At 43.4% G+C, this 20,131-nt stretch overlaps 1 protein-coding gene across 6 annotated transcripts in view; it reads left to right on the top strand.

The window, feature by feature from the left end:
• The window catches only part of Atp7b (ATPase copper transporting beta), a 90,008-nt gene that overhangs the window by 9,228 nt on the left and 60,649 nt on the right, over positions 1–20,131 (top strand). Inside the window, exons 2-4 of one of the 6 annotated variants that reach the window (XM_021257809.2) lie at positions 7,266–7,478; positions 7,634–7,790; positions 8,620–8,758. The exons of 2 other annotated variants lie outside the window; for them this stretch is intronic. Coding sequence is in view for 2 of the 4 variants with exons in the window: in XM_087197371.1 (XP_087053497.1) it covers positions 11,637–11,873 (237 nt within the window). In the remaining 2 variants the exon portion in view is untranslated. Of the gene's footprint in view, positions 1–7,265; positions 7,479–7,633; positions 8,759–10,816; positions 11,874–20,131 lie in introns of those variants that run through there. 3 more of the 6 variants (XM_021257807.2, XM_087197371.1, XM_004844132.4) reach the window with 3 other exon arrangements.

The raw sequence follows: 20,131 nt of genomic DNA, 5'->3' as shown, positions 1-20,131 counted from the left end.
AACAAGGACAGTCAGACCTCCAGTCTCCCAAGTCAGGCACATTAGCTGCCTCATGTACTGCAGGCCCAGGTGGAGGCTTTGTGCAATTTCGTGCTGTGTCTAGTTCCTTTGTTCTTGAAACAGGAACCCTTTCCTTGGTTGTCCCTGGGTTTTTCTTTGAATGACCTGGGTGAATTTAAAGTATTACTGATTACAGCAGCTATGATCTTAGCCTTTTTTCTGTCCCTCTTCTGTGTCCTGATTGTTGAGCACTAAAGGCTGTGTACAGCAGTTAGCCTCAGGTCTCTGAGGACCTATCTAAAATTTTTGTAGTCTATGCTGAATATCTGGGGCTGATTGACAGATGAAAAATGTCCCACTAGTGTTTCTTTCTCTCTGGAAAATGGAACTATATTAGTATGTTTGTGAAAGGCTTCTGCCAATTGGTTTTAAAAGACAGCTGGATTTTCCTGTGCCCTGTGTGACCCCATTCACTTTATCATAATTAACAGACTTTTTAATGTACCTTTTTGTCTTCATAGTAAGAGAAGCTAGCAGAGGGGATGGACCTGATTTATTGGCCCAGGGATTTTAAGGAGGTGGAAGAGACCTCTCAGTATCATCAGGCAGTTCACAAGACCCATATCCCCCTGAGAGATGAAGGTCATCATCAACCAAGGTCATCTAGGATATCTCTTTTCTTTCAGGTGACATTAAGTACCATAGTTCTTGTGCATTCCCTTTGATAAAGAGTCACAAAATAAGGCATTAAGTAAGGGATTTCATTCCAACTTTCATGTTTCAAGGAGAAACGCTGTAACTGGAGAAGGTGTCATAGTTTAAAGTACCATTCCTTACCCATCTTTTGCCACCTCTCAGTTCATACTGAACCCAGACTGAAGTGCAATAGTAGATAAGCTGTTCTTGTTTTAAGTTGTCAGAATCAAACCCGTTCCGCTCATCACCATATGGCCTAGTGGAGAAGTTGGTGGAATCTGTGGTGACAGAGTCCAAGAGATTCCCCTTTGCTTGTCATGGAACCTATAGAGATAAGGAGACAGCTAGGCCTGGACTCCTTAAGGTAGTGTCCCATGTAGAAGAAGGAGACCCAAAGTCCACAAGATACCTCTGGTGAGACTTTTATATAAGACTGGACAGGCGTCTCTATCTAAACCTTAGGGTGATACTGGTATGGGAACACAGAAGCACAGAAGAAAGGCCCTTAAGGACTTTTTTCTACATATTGGGACCCATCAACTCCTTAGGGACAAGGGGGCTGAGCTACTTGTTGGCTTTGCTTAGTCCTTCAACTCCAATGAGGTAAAGGCATAACTTTCCCAAACAAGGTTCTTTGAACTACCCAGTGGAATCACTCTCAGATCATGTGGGAAAAAAATCCATTGCATTTATTCTGATGGCAAAAAAGAATGGAGATGACTCTTTTTTTAATATATTCACAGTCACCTTAGCTTTTAAATGTTAAGTGCTGTTCTGCTCAGGGGCCTAACATAGGTCTTTAACATATAAATTGGGAAGCACAAAAGCCAGGAGGCAATGGCCTCAGGCAGGCTCTTAGACTGGGAGAGAGCAGTGTTGACTTGCTAGTGCCTTTTGCCTCTAGTGGGCCCAAGGAGGGCCTGCAGCAGGGCTCAGAGGCCAGTTGGCAGGGGGTTCAGGCCCCATGTGCTCTCCAGTCCAGCAGCTCTGCACACCCATGGAGCCCTGTTCTCGCTGCTGAGGCATGTCCACTTGGAGTGGGCCGCACCAGTGCCAGTATGCTGATTTTGGCCCATCCAGTGCCTTTCAGCTTGTCCAGCACCCTTGCCAGTTATCTGGGCCATAGTGAAGGGGGGAGTGGTGGGAAGAGGGCCTTGACTTTGTGACCCCTTTTTCCCCACCTGAAGCTGCAGTAAGATGGTCATGCCCCAGTGGGACATGCCTTCAGTGTTGCCTGGAGTTGTGGATCCACCAAGGTCCTTTACTCCTGTTGCAGTCCCACCTCACCAAAGGTTTCCTGCAGCAAAGGTTCCATGTGAATTCTTAAAGGGATAGCACACAATTTTTTTTTTTTTCCATGTGGAAAGAAAACGGTTCTTCTCTCTTGCTCTTCACAAGCCCATATGCTCTTTAAAATCAGAGGCTTAGCTCATAAGGCCAGTTATAAAAGAAAAGAGAGAAAAATGGCAGCTGCCAGTGATGCAAACCTATACAATAGTCATGCATAATCACACAACAAGACAACATGGTGGCAGGCCATGTAGCAAGGTAATGTGGCAGCACCCCAGACCAAAACACAAACTGAGAGAAATCATTTACAAACTAGAGTAAGTGAAGACTGGCCTAATTTTTAAAAAGGGTAGCAAAATTCACAACAAATAAACATGTGAACCTGCAGAGGGAACACAAGTGGCTAGCAAGAAAAACAAAAGCCTACATTCCCTTTCCCTATCCCCCGGGGCAGGGCTGGGGAAATCTCTCTCTGGTGCCATAAGAAGGTGTGTCCTAGACTCCCAGCGTAGGGGATAGAGTGAGGGAGAGGAGAGAAGAAACCTCATGACATTTTAGAGAGGAACAAAAAGTGTGCCCACATGGGCCTCACTTTGGCCTTCTTGGTACCTGGACTTTACTCTCCTGACTGGCTCACCAAAAATGTTATTGCGTAGTTCCTTTTAGAAATGGCTTGCCAGTTAACCTTATTTCAGATCTTTCTTCCCTCAAAGAATCAAATGAGATAAGCCAAAAATGGTGCCAAAAGTTTATTTGAAAAATGAGGGGTGGGCTGGGGATTTAGCTCAGTGCCTCTACCGCAGCCGCCTGCCTCGCAAGCACAAGGTCCCGAGTTCACTCCTCGGTACCAAAAAAAAGAAAAAGAAGGGTGAAGGGGTAAGGAAGCAAGTGGCTTTGCAGAGCAAATTTGGGCTGAACAAAAGAGATAAAGACCAAAAATAAAAGTACCACCCTCGTTTGGGAGACCCAGGGTGGGCTACTGTGAGGAGTTATGACAGCAAGTTCCTTATGGTGTCCCATCTTTTATGCCATCCACATCTTGTGGGAACCTGCAAGAAGTTCTACATAGGGGATCTAGAGAGGCAGAGCCATGTAGGTCCTGGGATTCACTATGCCTGTCTTTCCCAGACAGCCTAAGCCACGCCTGTGTCCTATCTCACCATCTTTAAGCGAAGAACAGCCCTTGCCAGTGTTGGACTGACCTGCTGGTGTCTCCATCTTGGTCTCTCACCTTTCTGAATTGTGAGAAATAAAATTCTACTGTTGATAAGTTACCTAGTCTGTTATTTTCTAATAGCAGCACAAATGGAAATTGGTACCGAGAAGTAGGGTGTTACTATAGCATGTACCTGAAATTGGAACCTGGGTTGAGGCTAGAAGAGTCTGGAGATGTTGGCTAGAAAAAGCCTCGATTGCTATGAACAAAGTGTTAAGGGTGATTTTGGTGATGGTTCGGAAGAAGAGCGCTGTAGCCAGAGTCTGAATCTTCTTAGAGATTTCTTAAGTAGTCACGACCAGAATATTGGTAGAATTATAAATAATAAAGGCCATTCTAATGAGGTCTTAGACGGCAATGAGAAATATCTTATTGAAACTAGAAGAAAGACTATTCTAACAAAGTGTTAAAGAACTTAGGTTGTGTTGATGTTCTTATGCCTTGTAGAAGGCATGTGATAATCTAAGACATGCAGCAGAACAAATCCTTAACCACAGTGTATAGGGTGCTGTGTGGCTTTTGACCGCTTATAGAAAAATACAGAAAGAGAATGAGTAAAGACAAATTATAATCAAAACTTAAAGAATAAAAAAGTGCTTGGGTGAAAACATGGTGTGCCATGGTTGGAAGGAAGCCAGATGCTGTTCTAGACAAAGAAGAGTGATTCTGAAGGTGCTTCAGAGATCTGTGAGGCTGACGCTTCCATTCCAGGCCTTGGATTGCCAGGCCCTTCAGGGCAGAAAGGAAGGGGCTTGGCCCTGTGCTGTGGGACCTTGGGGCTGCCTCCCTAGAGCTACTTACATTCTCTGCTACCCACATTCAGGCACCTACCCAACTGTATCTCAAGTGGGATTTGGTGCAAGGTGGGGTGCCACTCTGAAAGGGTGTAGGTCAGAATCTCCACAGTTCATGTGGTTACAACTGCAGATGTGCAGAGTGCAAGAGCTGTGGAGGCCAGGCTCTCTAACTAGGTTTCAAAGGATATTCTGCAGAGCCTTGGGGCTCAGGCAGAGACTGGCTACAGGGACACCCCCATACCCCTAGCCAGGGATAGCTGCTCTATGGGATGTGCCCAATAAATCCATGGGGACCTAACCCCGACCCCAGTGTGCCCAGGAGGTGCCTGTAGCCCTCAGCCCTTACCATTACAGCATGGGGTGTTGTGATGAAGTATTTTGGTCAGTAACTATGGAGTCTGAGAGTAGTTGGCTCTAAGTATTGCCAGGGTCTGAATATGAGGGTCCCCCTTCCCCAGTTCCTACATTGGAACTTAACCCCCAAGGTGATGGTATCTCCTCTGGGGATGCACACTACTGCTCCGCAGCCAACCAGGATAGTAAACTCAGCAACAGTAACAAATTAAAGGGACAAAGTTTAAAAGGGAAGACACTTAATTTGTAAGAAGGAAAAAAAAAACCCCAAAACAACAATAATAACAAAACCCCAGAAGACAGAAAGCTGCCCTGTGAGAGGTGAGGGCAAGGGAGCTCCAGTGGATACCCATGAGCCTTTCTCCTCAGCTTCCTTTTATCAGGTAATGAAGACCCTTCCTCCAAGGTCCATACTTGGAACTTAATTGGCTTTCTAGACTGTCATAGGTGGATCCCAGACTTCAAGACCCTAACCTAAGCACCTTGGCCTCTGTACACATTCCTAGGTAGGGTTTTGTTTATTTCCCTCCTGCCCACTTGCCCTTGTCAGGGTGTTATCTTTAGAATTTATAGGTTAGGAGGAGTCTTAACAGACAGAATTTCTTGGAGTTAATGACTATGTAGGGGGATGCATGTGTATCTAGTGTAGCAATATAGTGACCCTAGAGTGGGAATACATATGTATTTTTTACATATTTTCCTTTAAGTTAGTAGTTCCCTCCCCGCTTTTGTCTCCTTTGCATTTTATTGGAGGTGAGGAGGGGCAGCAATCTTCATTTCAAGCACTTGGCTTCCCCTGTGCTGTGCTTGTCAGTCCTCCCTCTTTTTTTGTTAATTTTTCCCTCCAGTAAAGTTGTAACTCTTTCTAGTAAGGAAGTGCCAGAAAGCCTAATGAGGCCCTATAATATTCTTTCCTTACCCTACAATGGTATTAGGAGGTGGGATTTTAGGGGTGAGTAGGTCTCAAAGACAGACCTATTGGGATTACTATCCTTACAAAAGAGGCTTGAAGGATCCCCTTTGTTCTTTGCCCTTTGAGGATGCTCCTAGAAAGCTAGAACCTTTGAAGTAGGGAGCAGTCCTCAGCAGACATCAAACTGCTGGCACCTTGATCTTGGAGCTCCCAGCATCCAAAACTTTGAAAAATATTTTTTTTCATATAAATTAGCAGTTTTAAGATCTTTCGTTACAGCACCCTGATTAGACTAAGAAAGGTGGTATTTCCAAGGGACTGGATGAGGTCACCAGGAATGGGTACAGACAAGAAGAGATTCAAGGGCCGAGGCAGGGACCACTCCAGCACTTAGAGGTTTGGGGACTAGGAGGCTTTAGTGTAGAACTCTGAATTGGAGCTTGAGGGGTAGGGAGGGGTAGAAGGAAAATGAGAAGGGTGTGTTAACTTGAAGGCTGACCTCGGACAAGCACAGGTCACCCTGGGTAGTGAGAGGAAAGGCACCTTGTAGAGGTGTGAGGCTCTTTGCAGGTCTTTTGATGGCTTCCCTTGTGTTGGTGGAGCAGTCAGCTCGGGTGGAGCCTGAGAAGAGACTGAGACTGAGACGGGGGTTAGGGTGCTAAGGGCCAAGGAAGGGGGTGTAGGATCTGTGTCTAGGAAATTGAAGAGTGAGAGGAGCGGGAGCATGCGAGGAGCAGGATCATCTGGTGTCAGATGATACTGAGGAACCTCTCCAGGACAGTAGTGACAAACCAGAGCTTAGCCAGCCTCCTGGTTGTGTGTTTTCTTTCATCCTTAAGCAGCTGCAAGGAATAGGCATGGAATAGGCATTGGAACTTTGAGTAAACTAGTGTTGTACCTGTAATCCTAGCACTTTGGGAAGCTGAGGCAGGAGAATTTATATTCAAATCATGCCTGGCCAACTTACTGAGACTTTGTCTCAAAATAAAACATGTGCTGGGGATATAGCTCAGTGTGAAGACCCTGGGTTCAATCCCTGGTACCCCACTCCCACCCCAGTTTTATAGGAAAGTGCCAGTAATGAACTGAAACTGAAACATTTCTCTTTTTTGGCCCCTTCTGGTTGTTTTATGTTACGCTTTGTGTGGTTTTCGTGCACATGGATGTTTACTTTTTGTTTTGTTTTTGCTGTGTTAGGAATTGAACCCAAGCCCTATTGTAATGTTTTTGCACTCTAGGCTGTTCAGCCAAATGCAGTTTTATTTAAAAGCACTCCCTCCAGTGAACTTGTCAAGGAGTGTTTGTTTCTGTCTCCTCTTCTTAAGCTAGCATAAAAGTCCTACCACGCTGGCTGTTTCAGTCTTGGAAATCACCAGGCTCCTCACACAGTGGGATGAGAACCAAGGGAAACTTCAGTCTGAAGCTGTCTCTCCTGTACCCCATCACCTGGAGTTTCAATGATTGTTTTCAATACTTTAGTGCTGCCCTCTACTGTTCTCCTCTCCTAATGGCTGAACAATTCTCATGCTCCTCTTGTGGGCTCTTGTGCATATGCTTAAATGTTTGTCTCTCAGGCCCAAAGTGATCTGGCATGAAGTATGGGCTGTGGGCCCCTCATTGTCAGTAGATGTGCTGTCTGTACTGCGCATGCCCTTGGTGTGGGACCCTCCCAAGCCCTGCTTCCAGCATGCAGCCTAGTGTCAGGCTCCACCATCCTGTCCTGTCTCAGGATGCTGGACTCTTCTTGTTGTTTGGACAGAGCTGCTCTGGCCTGCTGGAAGGCTTTTCTGAGAAGCCCTGCCTGCTGTGAGCCTCTAGCTGGGTTGAGCAGGTAATCTTTGTGAATGCCGAAGTATTTTAACCAGGTGTCCCTCCCCCAAACAGGGCCCTTTGTCCTGGAGGTTCATGGAAACTTGAGCTGCCCATCTGCCTTTGAGCCCAGGCTTCTCAGGTTGCAAAAGATGGTTTAGGACACCAAATGATTTTCATTTTTATGTAGAAAAGACTCACAAAGACCTGGGACGTGCATAAGAGGTAAACAAGATGAATTTTATTTTGGAAAATGGCTGGTGAAGTTTGCCCATATGAGAAGCAAAATAATTTCGTGCAGCAAGACATTTGAAGACCTGTTCTAGGAGGAATATGTGAGAGCATAATGGAGTTTGCTGTTTCAGTGTCATAAAGGGGACAGAAAAGCACCATGAAATTCCAGGTAGAAAGTATAATTTGATTTGTATATATGGTTCAACTAATTTATTTAAATAATTAAATATAGTTAAACATGCTTTAAATATATTTAGCATCTGACATTTGCCGTTGTGGTGTTAGATCTCTGGGCAGCTAAGACTCAAGTTTCTTACTTTTTAGACTCTTACTGTTTCTTGGGACTGAAGACTCATCGGCAGCAGTAACAAGAATGAAACGAATGCAGTCTAGGTGGACAGAGAACACTTGTCCTCCAGTAATGATAGACCAGAGTACCTTCGGCACAAATAGTGCTGATATTAATGTTGTTGGAATTCAGGTAAGGGAGAGAGCCCTGTCCTTCTAGGGTAGCTGGAGATAAGTCCACAGAGAGGCGAGGCTTAAAGGATAAAGAGGATTAGGCAGGAGTTGGGTGGGGGCAAAGTGGGGTTAGATGTAAGAGGAAGGTGCCAGAAAGGAGTTTGGGCTTGATCCTCTAGCTTGGGAAAGTGAGTCATGCCTTTGTTGCAGGTCTGTTCAATTCTGTGGGAACAGAAAAACTTACTGTTTTCACCTCCAGACCTGCTTTCTTCCTACCGTTCCTCCTCATCTTGGTTCTCAGTCATATGTGCCCAGAGCAGATTACCATCCCTAGATACTATTTGTGTTGCCTGCTGTGATCACTAGGCTTGGAGTGCCTCCCCATTTGTTTAATCTCACTTTGTTATTCGTTTTCCCTGCCACTTGTAAACCCTGTAAATGCCGCCATCCTTTGAGTCTTCAGTTTTTGTTCCTGCCAGAACTGTATTTCCAGATCACATATATTGTATCCTGTAAATTGTCAGCTTAAAAACTCCTGTTGGGGTTGGGAGTATGTCTCAGGGATAGAGTGCTTCCCTAGCATGCAGGAGGCTCGAGTTCAGTCGCTAGCACCCCATGACAAAAAGAAACTCCTAGTGATTCTCCACCATCTACAGGACAAAGTCCAGCCTTCCTGACCTTCCTAACCTGGCCCTAACCCACTCTTCTGGCTGTGTTCTGGTTCTAGAAGTATTTTGGATAGTAAAGTATTTAAATTCTTGGTAGTTTGTGGCACAAATAGGATAGGCTATTCAAAAGCATTTAGACATGTGATCTCAATCTACTTTCCTTATCAACCCCTGTTCCAGAAAAATCTGATCCCAGTACAAGAGAATCAACCTCAAGGTGCTCTGAGACCAAAGAGAGGCAGACAAAGTGCACATAATTGGAAGCTTATAGAAATGTGATCCTGGGTGAAAGCAAGACCAGCGGATCCCTGTGATTTGGGTGAGAAGGAGGGAGCTTATAAAAATAGGACAAAAGGGCCTTCATCCAGGTCTGGGTTGTAAAGCTCTACATACCATCCTAATAGTTTTGTCTGTTTATAGTTTGCTGGGAAGCTGTTCAGGTAAAACTGACCAGGGTTACTCAGAGGCAGTCACAGCAGTTACAACTGAAGATGGCTGTAGTCAGGTTAAGCTGGGTCCCTGCGACTGTGAGACCAAAGTGAACCTAAAAAAATGAACTCCCTTCATACCCCTCCCTTTATAGAGTGCTGGAATTCCCCTCAAGATAGCTGCTTGCTCTGCTTCTGTAAACATGCTTTATTGCTCCCCGGGAACAGATGGTGCCCGGTGCCTCCCTGTAACCACCGAACCCTGTAGCTACAGAAGGCCCTATCTTGGCAAGATAGGTGGGATGAAAAAGAACTGGGCTGTGAAAAAATATTTCACAGCTGGCTGAAGGACATAGTGGCCTCTCCCTGAACTTCTTTGTTCGAGTTTCCTATAAACCTGTACTGTCCCCTGCTTCGGGGCTTCACTTCTCCTAGAGAGTGGAGTCCACGCAAGTGAATAAACTTCTTTTAATTATAACTCTGTCTTTGTCCCGGTGTTTGGTGATTTCCTGGCTGGCGTGGCACAACAGCGACCACTTATAGTGATGGCACAGAAGCACTTCCTGTAGTGATCCCATATCACCAAGGAAAAGTTAAAAATATGTCTAATAATAACTCACACTTGAAATGACAACAGAAAGCAATGATACCTCTGGGGAGAATTTTCAGCTAAAATGGCTAAAATTTTATAAAAATCTAAGAAAAAAAAGTTTCAGTAGTCACTTACATTTTCCAGTGTGCAGGGGGTCAGTGGGCCTGTAGAAATCCCTATTGATCTTGCCAGGAAACAGGAGCAGGAGATAGGCAGCAAGATTCTTTGAGTAATCAGGAGCCACAGCAGAGCTAGGCGATGATGGCCTAAGGCCTTGGTGTCAGATTTTTGGGCTCTGGTTTGAATAGCATTTCTTGGAAGTTGTGGCAAAGTTCTTTTGTTTTTGGCTGAGCACTTGGAAGATAAAAGTCAAACCCAGGCAGATTTAAGAGCAGTTGGCTGCCCTGAACTTGTCTCAGAAGTGGTGGCTAACAAACTATCAGACTTTTATGGAATAAATGCACAAGGCAAAAAGGACAATGAAATTTCCCAGGGAATTTGGTGAATGGACAAGTGGTGGGGCCACCTTCCCTCAAAGAGAACAGATTTATTGATTTATTTGGATTGGATTTATTTTATTATTACATATTTGCAGTACAGGATGTTTACATTCATCTTAGGGAGTGGATAACATGAACTTCACATATCTTGAATGTAATCATGGAAACATGAACTAAAATAATATAATAATAATGAAAATGGGGAAAGGGGATATAGAAATGGAGGAAGAAGGGAGGGGAGGGGAAGGAGAATAAAAAGAACAGATTTCTTATTGTTCTGTTTCTCATGCTGGGGATGGAACCCAAGGCTTGGAGCATGGTATGCAGGCACTCTACCACTGGGCTACACATCAGCCCAAGAACAGATTCTGAGTCTGGAGTTCTTGGGGACAGTGATGAGAGTTTTTTTTTTGATTTTGGGGGATTTTTGGTACCCGGGATTGAACTTGGGACCTTGCGCTTGCAAGGCAGGAGGCAGAACCACTGAGCTAAATCCCCAGCCAGTGATGGCAGTTTTAATGGGAAGAGGAGGCTCACTGCGGGTAAGCCATAAGGAGGAAAACTCCTTAGTGACCTTGAGCATTGAACAGAAAGGGTTGAGTTCTAAATGCCCACATTTGGTGCATGTCCAGAACCCCCAGGTGTCACACATTCAGCTGTGGGGAGTAATGAAGGGATGTCATGATTATTTACCACCAACTCAGTTGGGTCTGCAGTGTGATGTTCCACATATACTTGCTGCAGTAGGGGTTTCCAGTATTAGTCATTGGCTGAAGCTGTTCCTCTGTTCATGAGGGATGAGGTCCTCTCTCTTAGAGGGGTGGGCTGGGAAGGGAGGCTGCACTGCCCGACAGCGCAGGTGACTGCCTAGATTACCACACTATCTTGTGTCCCCTACTAATCCTCGAGTGGATCAGCAGGTAGCCTGAGAAGCCTGAATTGTGGATTAGTTCCCGTGCCACATATAAAAGACGAATGAGCCTGGTTAGCCAGCTAGTGTATGCAGTCAGTTCTTACTTGTTTGGTCCAAGGGAAAACAAAGCTGCAGGAAACATGGAACTTTTTTACACCCTCTTGGAAATGCAAGCCTTGTTGCCTAGGAAATCCTTCTCTCCCAGAGTACTCTGCACCATGCCAATGTTGGAGCTATGGAAGAGATTGCTGAAGTTATTCCAAGGAAACACTTACAGTTTGGTAAAAAAAGGAAGTAGCCCTTTATTGCCTTTAGGGCAGGTTTCTTGGTGTACAGGTAGCCAAAAAGAAGCCTTATGTAGCTTTGGACGATGATTAGGTGCTGTGTTTACAGACACACTGGGCAGGTGTGCAGGCTGTGCAGGGCGCAGGCATGTGTGGGCCGTGTGCAGAGATATCTACAGTGTCGCACAACAGTGTGATGAGTGAGAGGCTGCTAGTTGATAGGGCTGACGTGGACTGACGTCGGGTATAGATAGGCAAAAGCAGATAGGTACGCAGCAGTGTCCAGCCTCCCAAGTTCCTGAAGCCGGCCACCAGACTGAAGACACAGCTTCTCCTGCTGGCTCAGTTGCAGAAGGATGCCTTCCCCTGCTAATTAGGGGACACTTTGAAAGCATTTCCTTCTAGCATGACTGGCAAGTCTGGTGAAGTTGAACTGCTTTAGTGGGGATCAAAGCTGCGCCTGTGACTGCAACCATAGCAATGGAGAAAGCCAAAAATGAAGCACCCCAAGACCCTGAGCAGTCCTTCCTTGCAACTCTGAGTGACCCACAGGTGACCCTGCTGTCTATCCACAAGTGGTGGTCCTTCAGGAGGAGCCCTGGGGCCAGGGCCCTGGCCAGGCCAGTGTCTTCAGAGGAAGGTGCCCACTCTTCTCCATCAGGGAGAGAATTTCCACGGGGAGCTTTGAATGGAACCTGTGAAATGAGTTCTCATCAGGTCAGTGCAACTGCAGATGGGACTGGGACCCAGTGCACATACTGAGGTTTCTCTGCATCTCCTGTGAGAGGGGTTGGGCAGAGGTCTGGGGTAGAAGTGAGAGTAGGAGAGAAGCCCTGGGCAGGACTCAGAGTCATTTGTTCTATGGTGGCTGAATTTTGGGTTTTGTTGCTTAATATTCTCAGGTTATTTTGTAAGCATCTGTGCAGCACAAGTTTTCCAGAATGAAAGTCAGACAAAAGTGGGTCTTAACTCCCTTTTTAAAAAAATTTAACTTAATTTTTGCAGTGCTGAAACCAAACCCTGGAGCATGCTAGGCAAGCACTCTACCAAGGAGCTGTACTCCCAGCCCCTTCCCTTTTATTTTTAAAAGTGTGTGATTATTTTGTTAATCTCTACAATTCACTTAAGTGAATACTTTGAAAATGTTGCTGCAAAATGAAGTCACTTGTTTTGTTTTGTTTGTTTGTTTTGGTACCTGGGATCAAACTCACAACCTTGCACTTGCGAGGCAGGCGAGGTGCCACTGAGCTAAATCCCCAGCCCAGAGTCACTTTTCTTAAGCAAAAAAACGTAAGTTTTGTTAACCCACAGGTTACTTGTGTTCAAAACAGGGCAGTGCAACATTTTGTAAAAATGGTGCCTTTTCATAACATTTCTGCTATTAAAAATGGGACTGGTAGTCTGTGTGTTAGTCTGTGTGGGGTCTTTGAGTAGTCAGTCAGATGAAAAAACAAATTTTGAAAGCATTCTACCAGTTAGATGCAAACAGTTTTCATAAGTAATTCGTACAACAAACAGTTTTCATAAGTACTTCATCTCCTTTGAGACTTTTTCTGGTGTTCATTGTTTTGAAAGTCTCCCAAACCTAAGGAAACTTTGTGAAAAGAGCTTTTTGAAATATGTTACATGAAAGATTTGCATGTTGAAGGCACTTGATACTTGGATGCTGAAACTGTATTTAAAGATTCTGCATTTTGCTGTTAGATCTTTACCCAGGATATAATCATGCTCTAATGTATTTATCTTGAATGATTTTTGTGGCTCAATGGTAGAGTGCTTGTCTAGTATGCAGGTCTTGCGTTCAATCAGTGGCCCCCCCCCCCCCCGCCCATTCTGGTGTGATGAATTTGTGGAAAATTCCAAGAGCCTTCTTCAAAGTTTCCTCCCAGGCAAATGTAATAACAGGAAATGTGGAATCATTCAGTGGCTGCCAGGTTGGGTAGCTTTCATGCAGCCCTGGTAAGTGGTTTGGGGGCCAGGTGAGGTACAATAGGGGTAATACCACAAACTCCATGCCTGATGAACTTTAAATGCTTTGCTTTCCAAGTTGTTATGTGGTTTTCATTTTATTTAAACTGCTTTTGATCCAATAGCTAAACTAGTGTTTTATTTGGAATCTTAGTGACAAAGCATTTTATTTGGCTTTTCATCCAGGGCCAACATTTATATTTTTCGTCAAAGTGTTTAAGATAGTAAAAGTGCAAGCATTTTCTGGGAAAAAAATGCTTAAGAGCATTTCTTCAGAATGTCCATTTACATCACATTACTTTACAAATGTTAGCCTCTCTGTGAGGTGTGGGGTGTGACATATGCCATTGATTTTTAACTATTTCCACAAGTAGGATGCCTCTTTGGAAAGGAGAGGGGGAAGAGGTCTTGCTGGCTCTCCTAATTACAGGATGAGAGCCCTGGGCAGGTGAGTCTTGGACTCCCCCAGGGGCAAAGTGTTCAATGCAAAGCAGAGGGTGAGAGAGCCTGCTCTATAGGATTGTGAAAGCACTCTGTAGCATGCTCCAGACATAAAATGGAACTTCTGTCAAAGTTATTCACTTCAGTAGAATTCCCAGCTCTGAGGTGTGTTTGGTGTTGTTTGAAGGCCTGAATAAGGACTAGGTTAGTCTGGTAATCTGTAACGAGCACTGCTGCAACTTTGTTTTTTGTTTTCTTTTTTGGTTATGGGTCCCTGATTATAAAAGTAATACTTGCTCATTATTTTAAAAAAAAACCAGATTTATAATAGGGCATGGAAAATACATAAAAGTAAAAAGAAGAAAATGAGAGCAACTGTTTCTCTCTATATATATGAATAAGTATATGTATTTATATGTGCATGTATAAATATATATTTCTTTTTACAAATGTGGAATCAAATTATTCAGGCTGTGATTTATACCTTGTTTTTGTTTTTCTTCTTTTTCTTTCAAGTATTGGGGATTGTCCAACTCTTTCTGTCCAAAAACAGTTCTCTGCACCCTTGGAACAAATCTATAGTAACCTCCAACTGCTCCCTCCTCGCTGCTCCCCACTACCCAGTGAAGGTGGAGGAAGGAAAAGGAGGGGCAAGAGCATGGACTAGTCTTGCCCTTTTCACAACTAATTGCTTAGGAAAGTCACCAGGCTTAGCCCTGCCCAGGGCTTTTGCTGTGAGCCACATCCCCAACCTTTCGTTTCCTGTGTCTGAGACCCGGTTTTGCTAAGTTACTGAGTTGCTCAGGCTGGGTTCAACCTTGTGATCCCTCTGCCTCAGCATCCCAGAGTACTGGGATCACAGACCTGCTCATACCTTGGATTTTTTTAACCTAATGTTTTGTGGACAGTATTCTGTCTATTGTAGACCCACTTATATTATCATTTTAAATTACAACCCAATTTTTAAATTTAGGATTACTTTTAGAATGTAAATGATCTTCAAGAAGGGGAAATTTGTAGTAGCTGGTTGATGATTATAAAAACCAAACTAAAAGTCAATTGCAGTGGGGTACTTGTTCACTGATAATGGGTGTATTGACCCAAAGACTGTTATAAATCAAAGTTGTGATCTTGAGAACTCACTTAGCACTTGATATGTGATAGGAACCTTGTTTGTGACCCTTGACAGTTTAATCGTTTTAACAGCCTTAGGAGGTTATCTTCAGTCCCCCTATAAGAGATGAGAAAGCTGAGACTGAGAGGTTAGGTAATGAGTCTGAAGGATTTAATGCCAAGTCTGTCTGATTAACAAGTTCTCTTCCACTGGGACATTCAAGTATTGTTTCATATCCTGGGTGACATAGAGTTTTAAGAATACCTGAGTATTTGAGAGCTACTAATTTATGGTGAATGAAAAGTAAGCTTTCAGGTGGTTCTTTGCTTACAGAAGACAGAAGTAGCTGCTATGAAAAAACATTTTAAATTGCTATTTATGATTAGTGGATTGTGTGTTTAAATTTTACACTTCTTATACAATATAGAGTATATTCTGTAAAATTACAAGTAAAATCATGACTTTAAACAAGCTTAAGTGTCTTTAATTTTTCTGTTTTGACAGGCAAAGAGGGAAATGCCTTTGCAGAAAGGTTGGAGCAGGGAAGGCACATTGGAGGATCACCCCCCACATACACATTAGAAAAGTCTCTGCTGCTCTGAGCAGAGCTAAGCCTGGTGACTTTCCTACACAGTTAGTTGTGAAAAGGGGAAGACTAGAGAGGAGTTACCTGTCTACTCTCTTGCCCTTCCTTATCCCTCCTCCACCTTCACTGGGGAGCAGTTGGAGGTTACTACAGGCTTGTTTGTAGGGTCCAGAGAACTCCTTTTTCTGTCCAAAAGCAGTTGCCTCAACCTCCTTGCTTATGACTCTGTTGACCTCATTGGCTAAGTTTGACTGCTGTTTTTTTGGTTTTGGTTTTTATTTTCTTTTTTGCAATGCTGGGGATTGAACCTATGGCCTCATATATATTAAGCAAGCACTTTGCCACTCAGCTGCACCCCCGGTCCTAGGCTACTGATTTTATTTGTCATTATATCTTGTATCTGGCAGAGTCTCAGGCCTCAGAATCAGGCTGTTTAATAAATGAACAGCTGAATAAACAGCAACTAGATTTATATAGGAGCAGGAAGTTTGATACTAGAGGCACTGAACTGATGATGACCGTGGGGGTTGTTAAGTTGTGGACTTAACATTTTAATTAGTTAATTAAATTTTTGTGGTGCTAGGGATCAATCTCACAGCCTTGGGTATGCTAGGCATGCATTCTACCACAGAGCTATATCCCCAGCTGGTAGCATTTTTAGAAAGCAGGACACAGAATTTTATCTTAGGTATGGGTGGTTAGGTGGGGTTTCATATATAACTGTATATGTATATATATTTTTTAAACCAAGATGAAATCAAGATGACTCAGTTGGCACAAGTATATCCCTTTAAAATAAAAGTGTAGAGTGTGATAATATTTTCCTTTGCTGTGGTTTTAAGAAGCAGTCCACCTGCCTTGCAAGTGGAAGGACCCGAGTTCGATCCCCAGTACCAAAAAAAAAAAGAAGAAGGAAGCAGTCAGAGAATTGTCATTTGTACAGAATTACCCAGAAAGTGCACTGTCTGCCCTCTGGAGATTGGGTGAGGCACGTAGTAGGCCTTGGAATTTTTTGAATGAATGCCTGAGTTTCTGAAGTAGGAAGAATTTAAATAATAAGAGTGGAAGCCCTTTCTGGACTTTTGTGAAACAGTGTGAAAGGACAGGTACCGGTAACATGGAGGAAATATTAAGTCCTGGGAACTTCCCTGGGAGAGTTTGAACACCAGATGAGGCACTGTTTGTCCTTGTAGTCACCTGTTACCTAACAGCAGGTTCGCTATGTATTGTTAACTTCTCAAGTCCTCATGGCACAACAGTAAGGTGGGCATTATTACTCTCATTTTATATTTAAGGAAGCCAAGGCTTGGATTTGCTCAGACATGGCTACAATTCACACATAAGATGTCAGACATCTCCTTGGGAAATTCATAATGAGCAGGAAAGACAGATATTTAAACAGCTACTTGTAAAAATATTCTTTAGACTACAAAGCAGTGGGCAAATGTGTCAATTTATTATCTTTATTATACTGTTGCTGAAATTAATATGACTGAACAAAAACATTTTCCTCCTTGTCTTAGACAAGGTGAGAAACCACATTTATTTTCTGGTTATAAAAGTAACACTTGGGTGTTTCCTTCAGCAGCACGTATACTGAAAGTAACACTTGGGCTGAGTGTAGTGGCTCATGGCTTTAACCCCAGCAGCGCTCAGGAGGTTAAGGCAGGAGGATCACCTCAAGTTTAGGGCCAACCTGGACTACATAGTGAGTTCAAGGCCAGCCTGAACTACACAGCAAGACCCTGTCTCAGGGCCGGAGATTTTTAGCTCAGTGGTTCTGGCGTCTGCCTCACAAGCGCAAGGTCCCAAGTTTGATCCCTAGTACCAAAAAAAAAAAAAGAAAAAGAAAAGAAAAAAGAAGGCCCTGTCTCAAAAAACCAAATAAATAAATAAATAAAAGTAACACTTGTTATTTTAATTTAATTTTTCCAAATTGGAAAATATATATAGATATTTTAAAAATCATTATTTTGTAACTCACCTAAAGAGAAGCTCAATGCACCTATGTCTTTGTATACATGGATTCTTTTTCAGTGGAGGTTTTAGAGACTGACACCCATCCATTTGGATGCCTGGGGTGGCTTGGGTAAGAGCCAGGCTTGGCCCACCCACCTGCCTTCCTGCCTTCCTGCCTTCCTTCCTTCCTTCCTCCTCCCTCCCTTCCTTCCTCCCTCCCTCCCTTCTTCCTTCCTTCCTTCCTTCTGATACAGGGGAAGAGATGTAACTCCCAAACCTGCTAGATATCCGAAGTGCAAGTTCATGTTCTCTAAAATTGAAGAATCAATTCTAGGAACAGTGGAGGTTAAGAGTAGGAAAAATTGATTGAGAGAAAGATCACTTCTGTCTCAGAAAGACAGAAGGGGGAACCGAAAGTGGGTTCCCCCCTCACCCAGCTTCTCAAAGGTGTTTTATGGGACAAAGCCATGAGGCGAAGAGGGTTCAAGGTGGGACAAAACTGTAGACAACTATTAAGATTACAAGTACAGTCACTTAGGTAATTTTTTTTTTTAAGTACTGGGGATTAAACTCAGGATATGCTTGCGAGGCAGGCAGCGGCACCACTGAGCTAAATCCCCAGCCCTCGCTTAGGTAATATTGATCCAGTGAGAAATCACAGGGTGGACAAAACTATGAACAACCAATAAGATTATGACAAGTATAGTTGCTTATATTGATTAAATGGAGATCCAGTAGGGAAACAGTCACTAGCAAGCGTACAAGGAATGAGCGAGGATTTCGGTGAAATGGGGTGAGTTTGGGATCTTTCTTGGAAGATTTTTGTCCCCCACGCAGGTGATTGATACTTATTTAGAATATCTGTCACTCCTATTCATCCTACATGGATGTGGTAGTTTCTCTCCTTTTACAATTCTGGCCTTCAGTGGATGTGTCTTGATTGTCCTTCATGTTGGCTCCTTGACTGTCCTCAATGTAGGCTCCTCCTGGGCTAGCCCTGTCTAATTGCCTAAAAAATATCTAATTAACTTACCTATCTTCAATACTTCCTTCTGCACGTATGTGTGCTTGCATGTGGGTGTGTCAGTGCATGCATGTGTGGCTACCACTGAGCTACCCACTCTCAGTTCTGGGTGGGATCCTTTCTTGAGTAAAGTAGTCTTCCTTACCCTCCCTCCCCCTGAATCTGTGATATCCACAGATTCTGAGATAAGGCTGAGCAAGGGTGTTTCTCATACACCTATTTAGGATGTTGTATGTCATCCAGGAGCCATTTTCCCACTGCTTGTGTCCTGCATTCTTGGGTAAATGTGGTTTCCTCAAGTGTGTTTGTAGTTGGGAGTACTGAGGAAAGCACAGCAAGTGCTGATCTCCTGCTGTCATTTTTCTGAGGCGACAGATTCTAAGGGGAGAAGTCAGGGAACAGGTATAGATAACTCCACTTGCCAGCATGTTCGCCCTGTTTGTAACTGGCAAGAGGGATGTGACTGTTTATTTCATGTGAAGTTTTCTGCATTATAGTTTCTTCCTATAATTAACATAGATAAAAGTTGTTTTTAACAAATACAGAGTCTGCTGGACTTTTGAGCTGGATTTAAATCCCAGTTGTGTTATTTAAATTGGTTTGTAGCCTTAGGTAAACCTTGGAGGCTGTTTCACTGGTTTTTCCACTCCTCTCACACTACAACAGTCAGCACAAAAGTCCCCTGTGACCTCAAAAGGTATGGAGATTTCTCACCAGCAAGCTAGGCTTGCTCTGCTATGCGCTCCCTGCCATGATACACTTTCTATCCCAGGCCCATAGCTGTGGGTCTGCTCCACCATAGACTGAAAGCCCTGACACTCAGGAAATTCCATGTGATGTTGAACTGAGAAAGGTAGTAAAAAAATCATATTTGGATCCCCCTCTGTGGCCTCTTGTGTTTCCAGTCACTTCTAATCAAGTATCTGTCTTATTAATAGTTTATTTAAAATTCAAAGTCTAGCAACAGTTCTCCAACCTTATGTTGGGCCTGTGAAACAGGTCCCTGATATTCTCAAGGAGCGTGGAATCCAGGGTTAATGAGGCATGAGGAAGACTTCCGCGAGGCTTTCCCTAGACACGTTGTCCAACTCCATGGTTGTTTGATGAGCTCCTAATTCAAATGTGTTTGTTTTATGTAAAACTCTTTAGGAGGTTTTTTCCTCTCCAAAAATTGTCCTAATTGAAGAACTGAATTAAAAGCATAGGTGCAACATGTGTCTACACTTAAAAACTACTCAAAACCAAACAGTTGTTAAGATACTGTTTCTTACCAACAGATACTCAGTTGTTTCATAAAGAAATATAATTTGCAAAGCTTTGTCTTCCTTATCTTCCTGTCCTTAGAAACCTGCCTGTCTAGAAAGAGGGGCCTCTTGAGTATTGTTTGTTTGTAGATAGTTTCTAGCACGACTACAAATCCTTTTGGTAGGTACATAGAATCAACTTTCCGTAGATTAAGAACCAACATTGTGGCTTGGTTTTGGGTAAGTTATAGCTAGTGCTAGGACCAAGACATGCTAAGTTCAACAGACTAGATGGTTGAGGGTTGTGTCTTAGTATAAGGAGACAATTTCTACTTGCTAAGATAGTATGTGAAAATGAATGTACTTAAATATATTAATTGTTTGTTCATTCTTAGTTCCTTTTCAAGCACAATATTTAATTAATACCAACTACAGTCAAGTTGCTGTTCTCATCTCCTTTGTGCTGTTACAAACATATTTTATTTTTATTTTAAAAAATTGATAAAGCATATGCATTGTATACTAAATTATACCATGAAAATGATGGTTTTTTCCTGGTATGCCACCCACCTGACCCCTTCAGTTTCCCATTCCTTCCCAAGTTCAGTAGTGGCTTCTTATACATCGTCTCTGAGATAG

This window comes from Heterocephalus glaber, unplaced genomic scaffold, assembly GCF_053883595.1.
Source record: "Heterocephalus glaber isolate CG9 unplaced genomic scaffold, H.glaber_assembly_v1.0 deba00001666, whole genome shotgun sequence".
NCBI classification, from domain to species: Eukaryota; Metazoa; Chordata; class Mammalia; order Rodentia; family Bathyergidae; genus Heterocephalus; species Heterocephalus glaber.
This window is presented reverse-complemented; position numbering and strand designations above follow the sequence as displayed.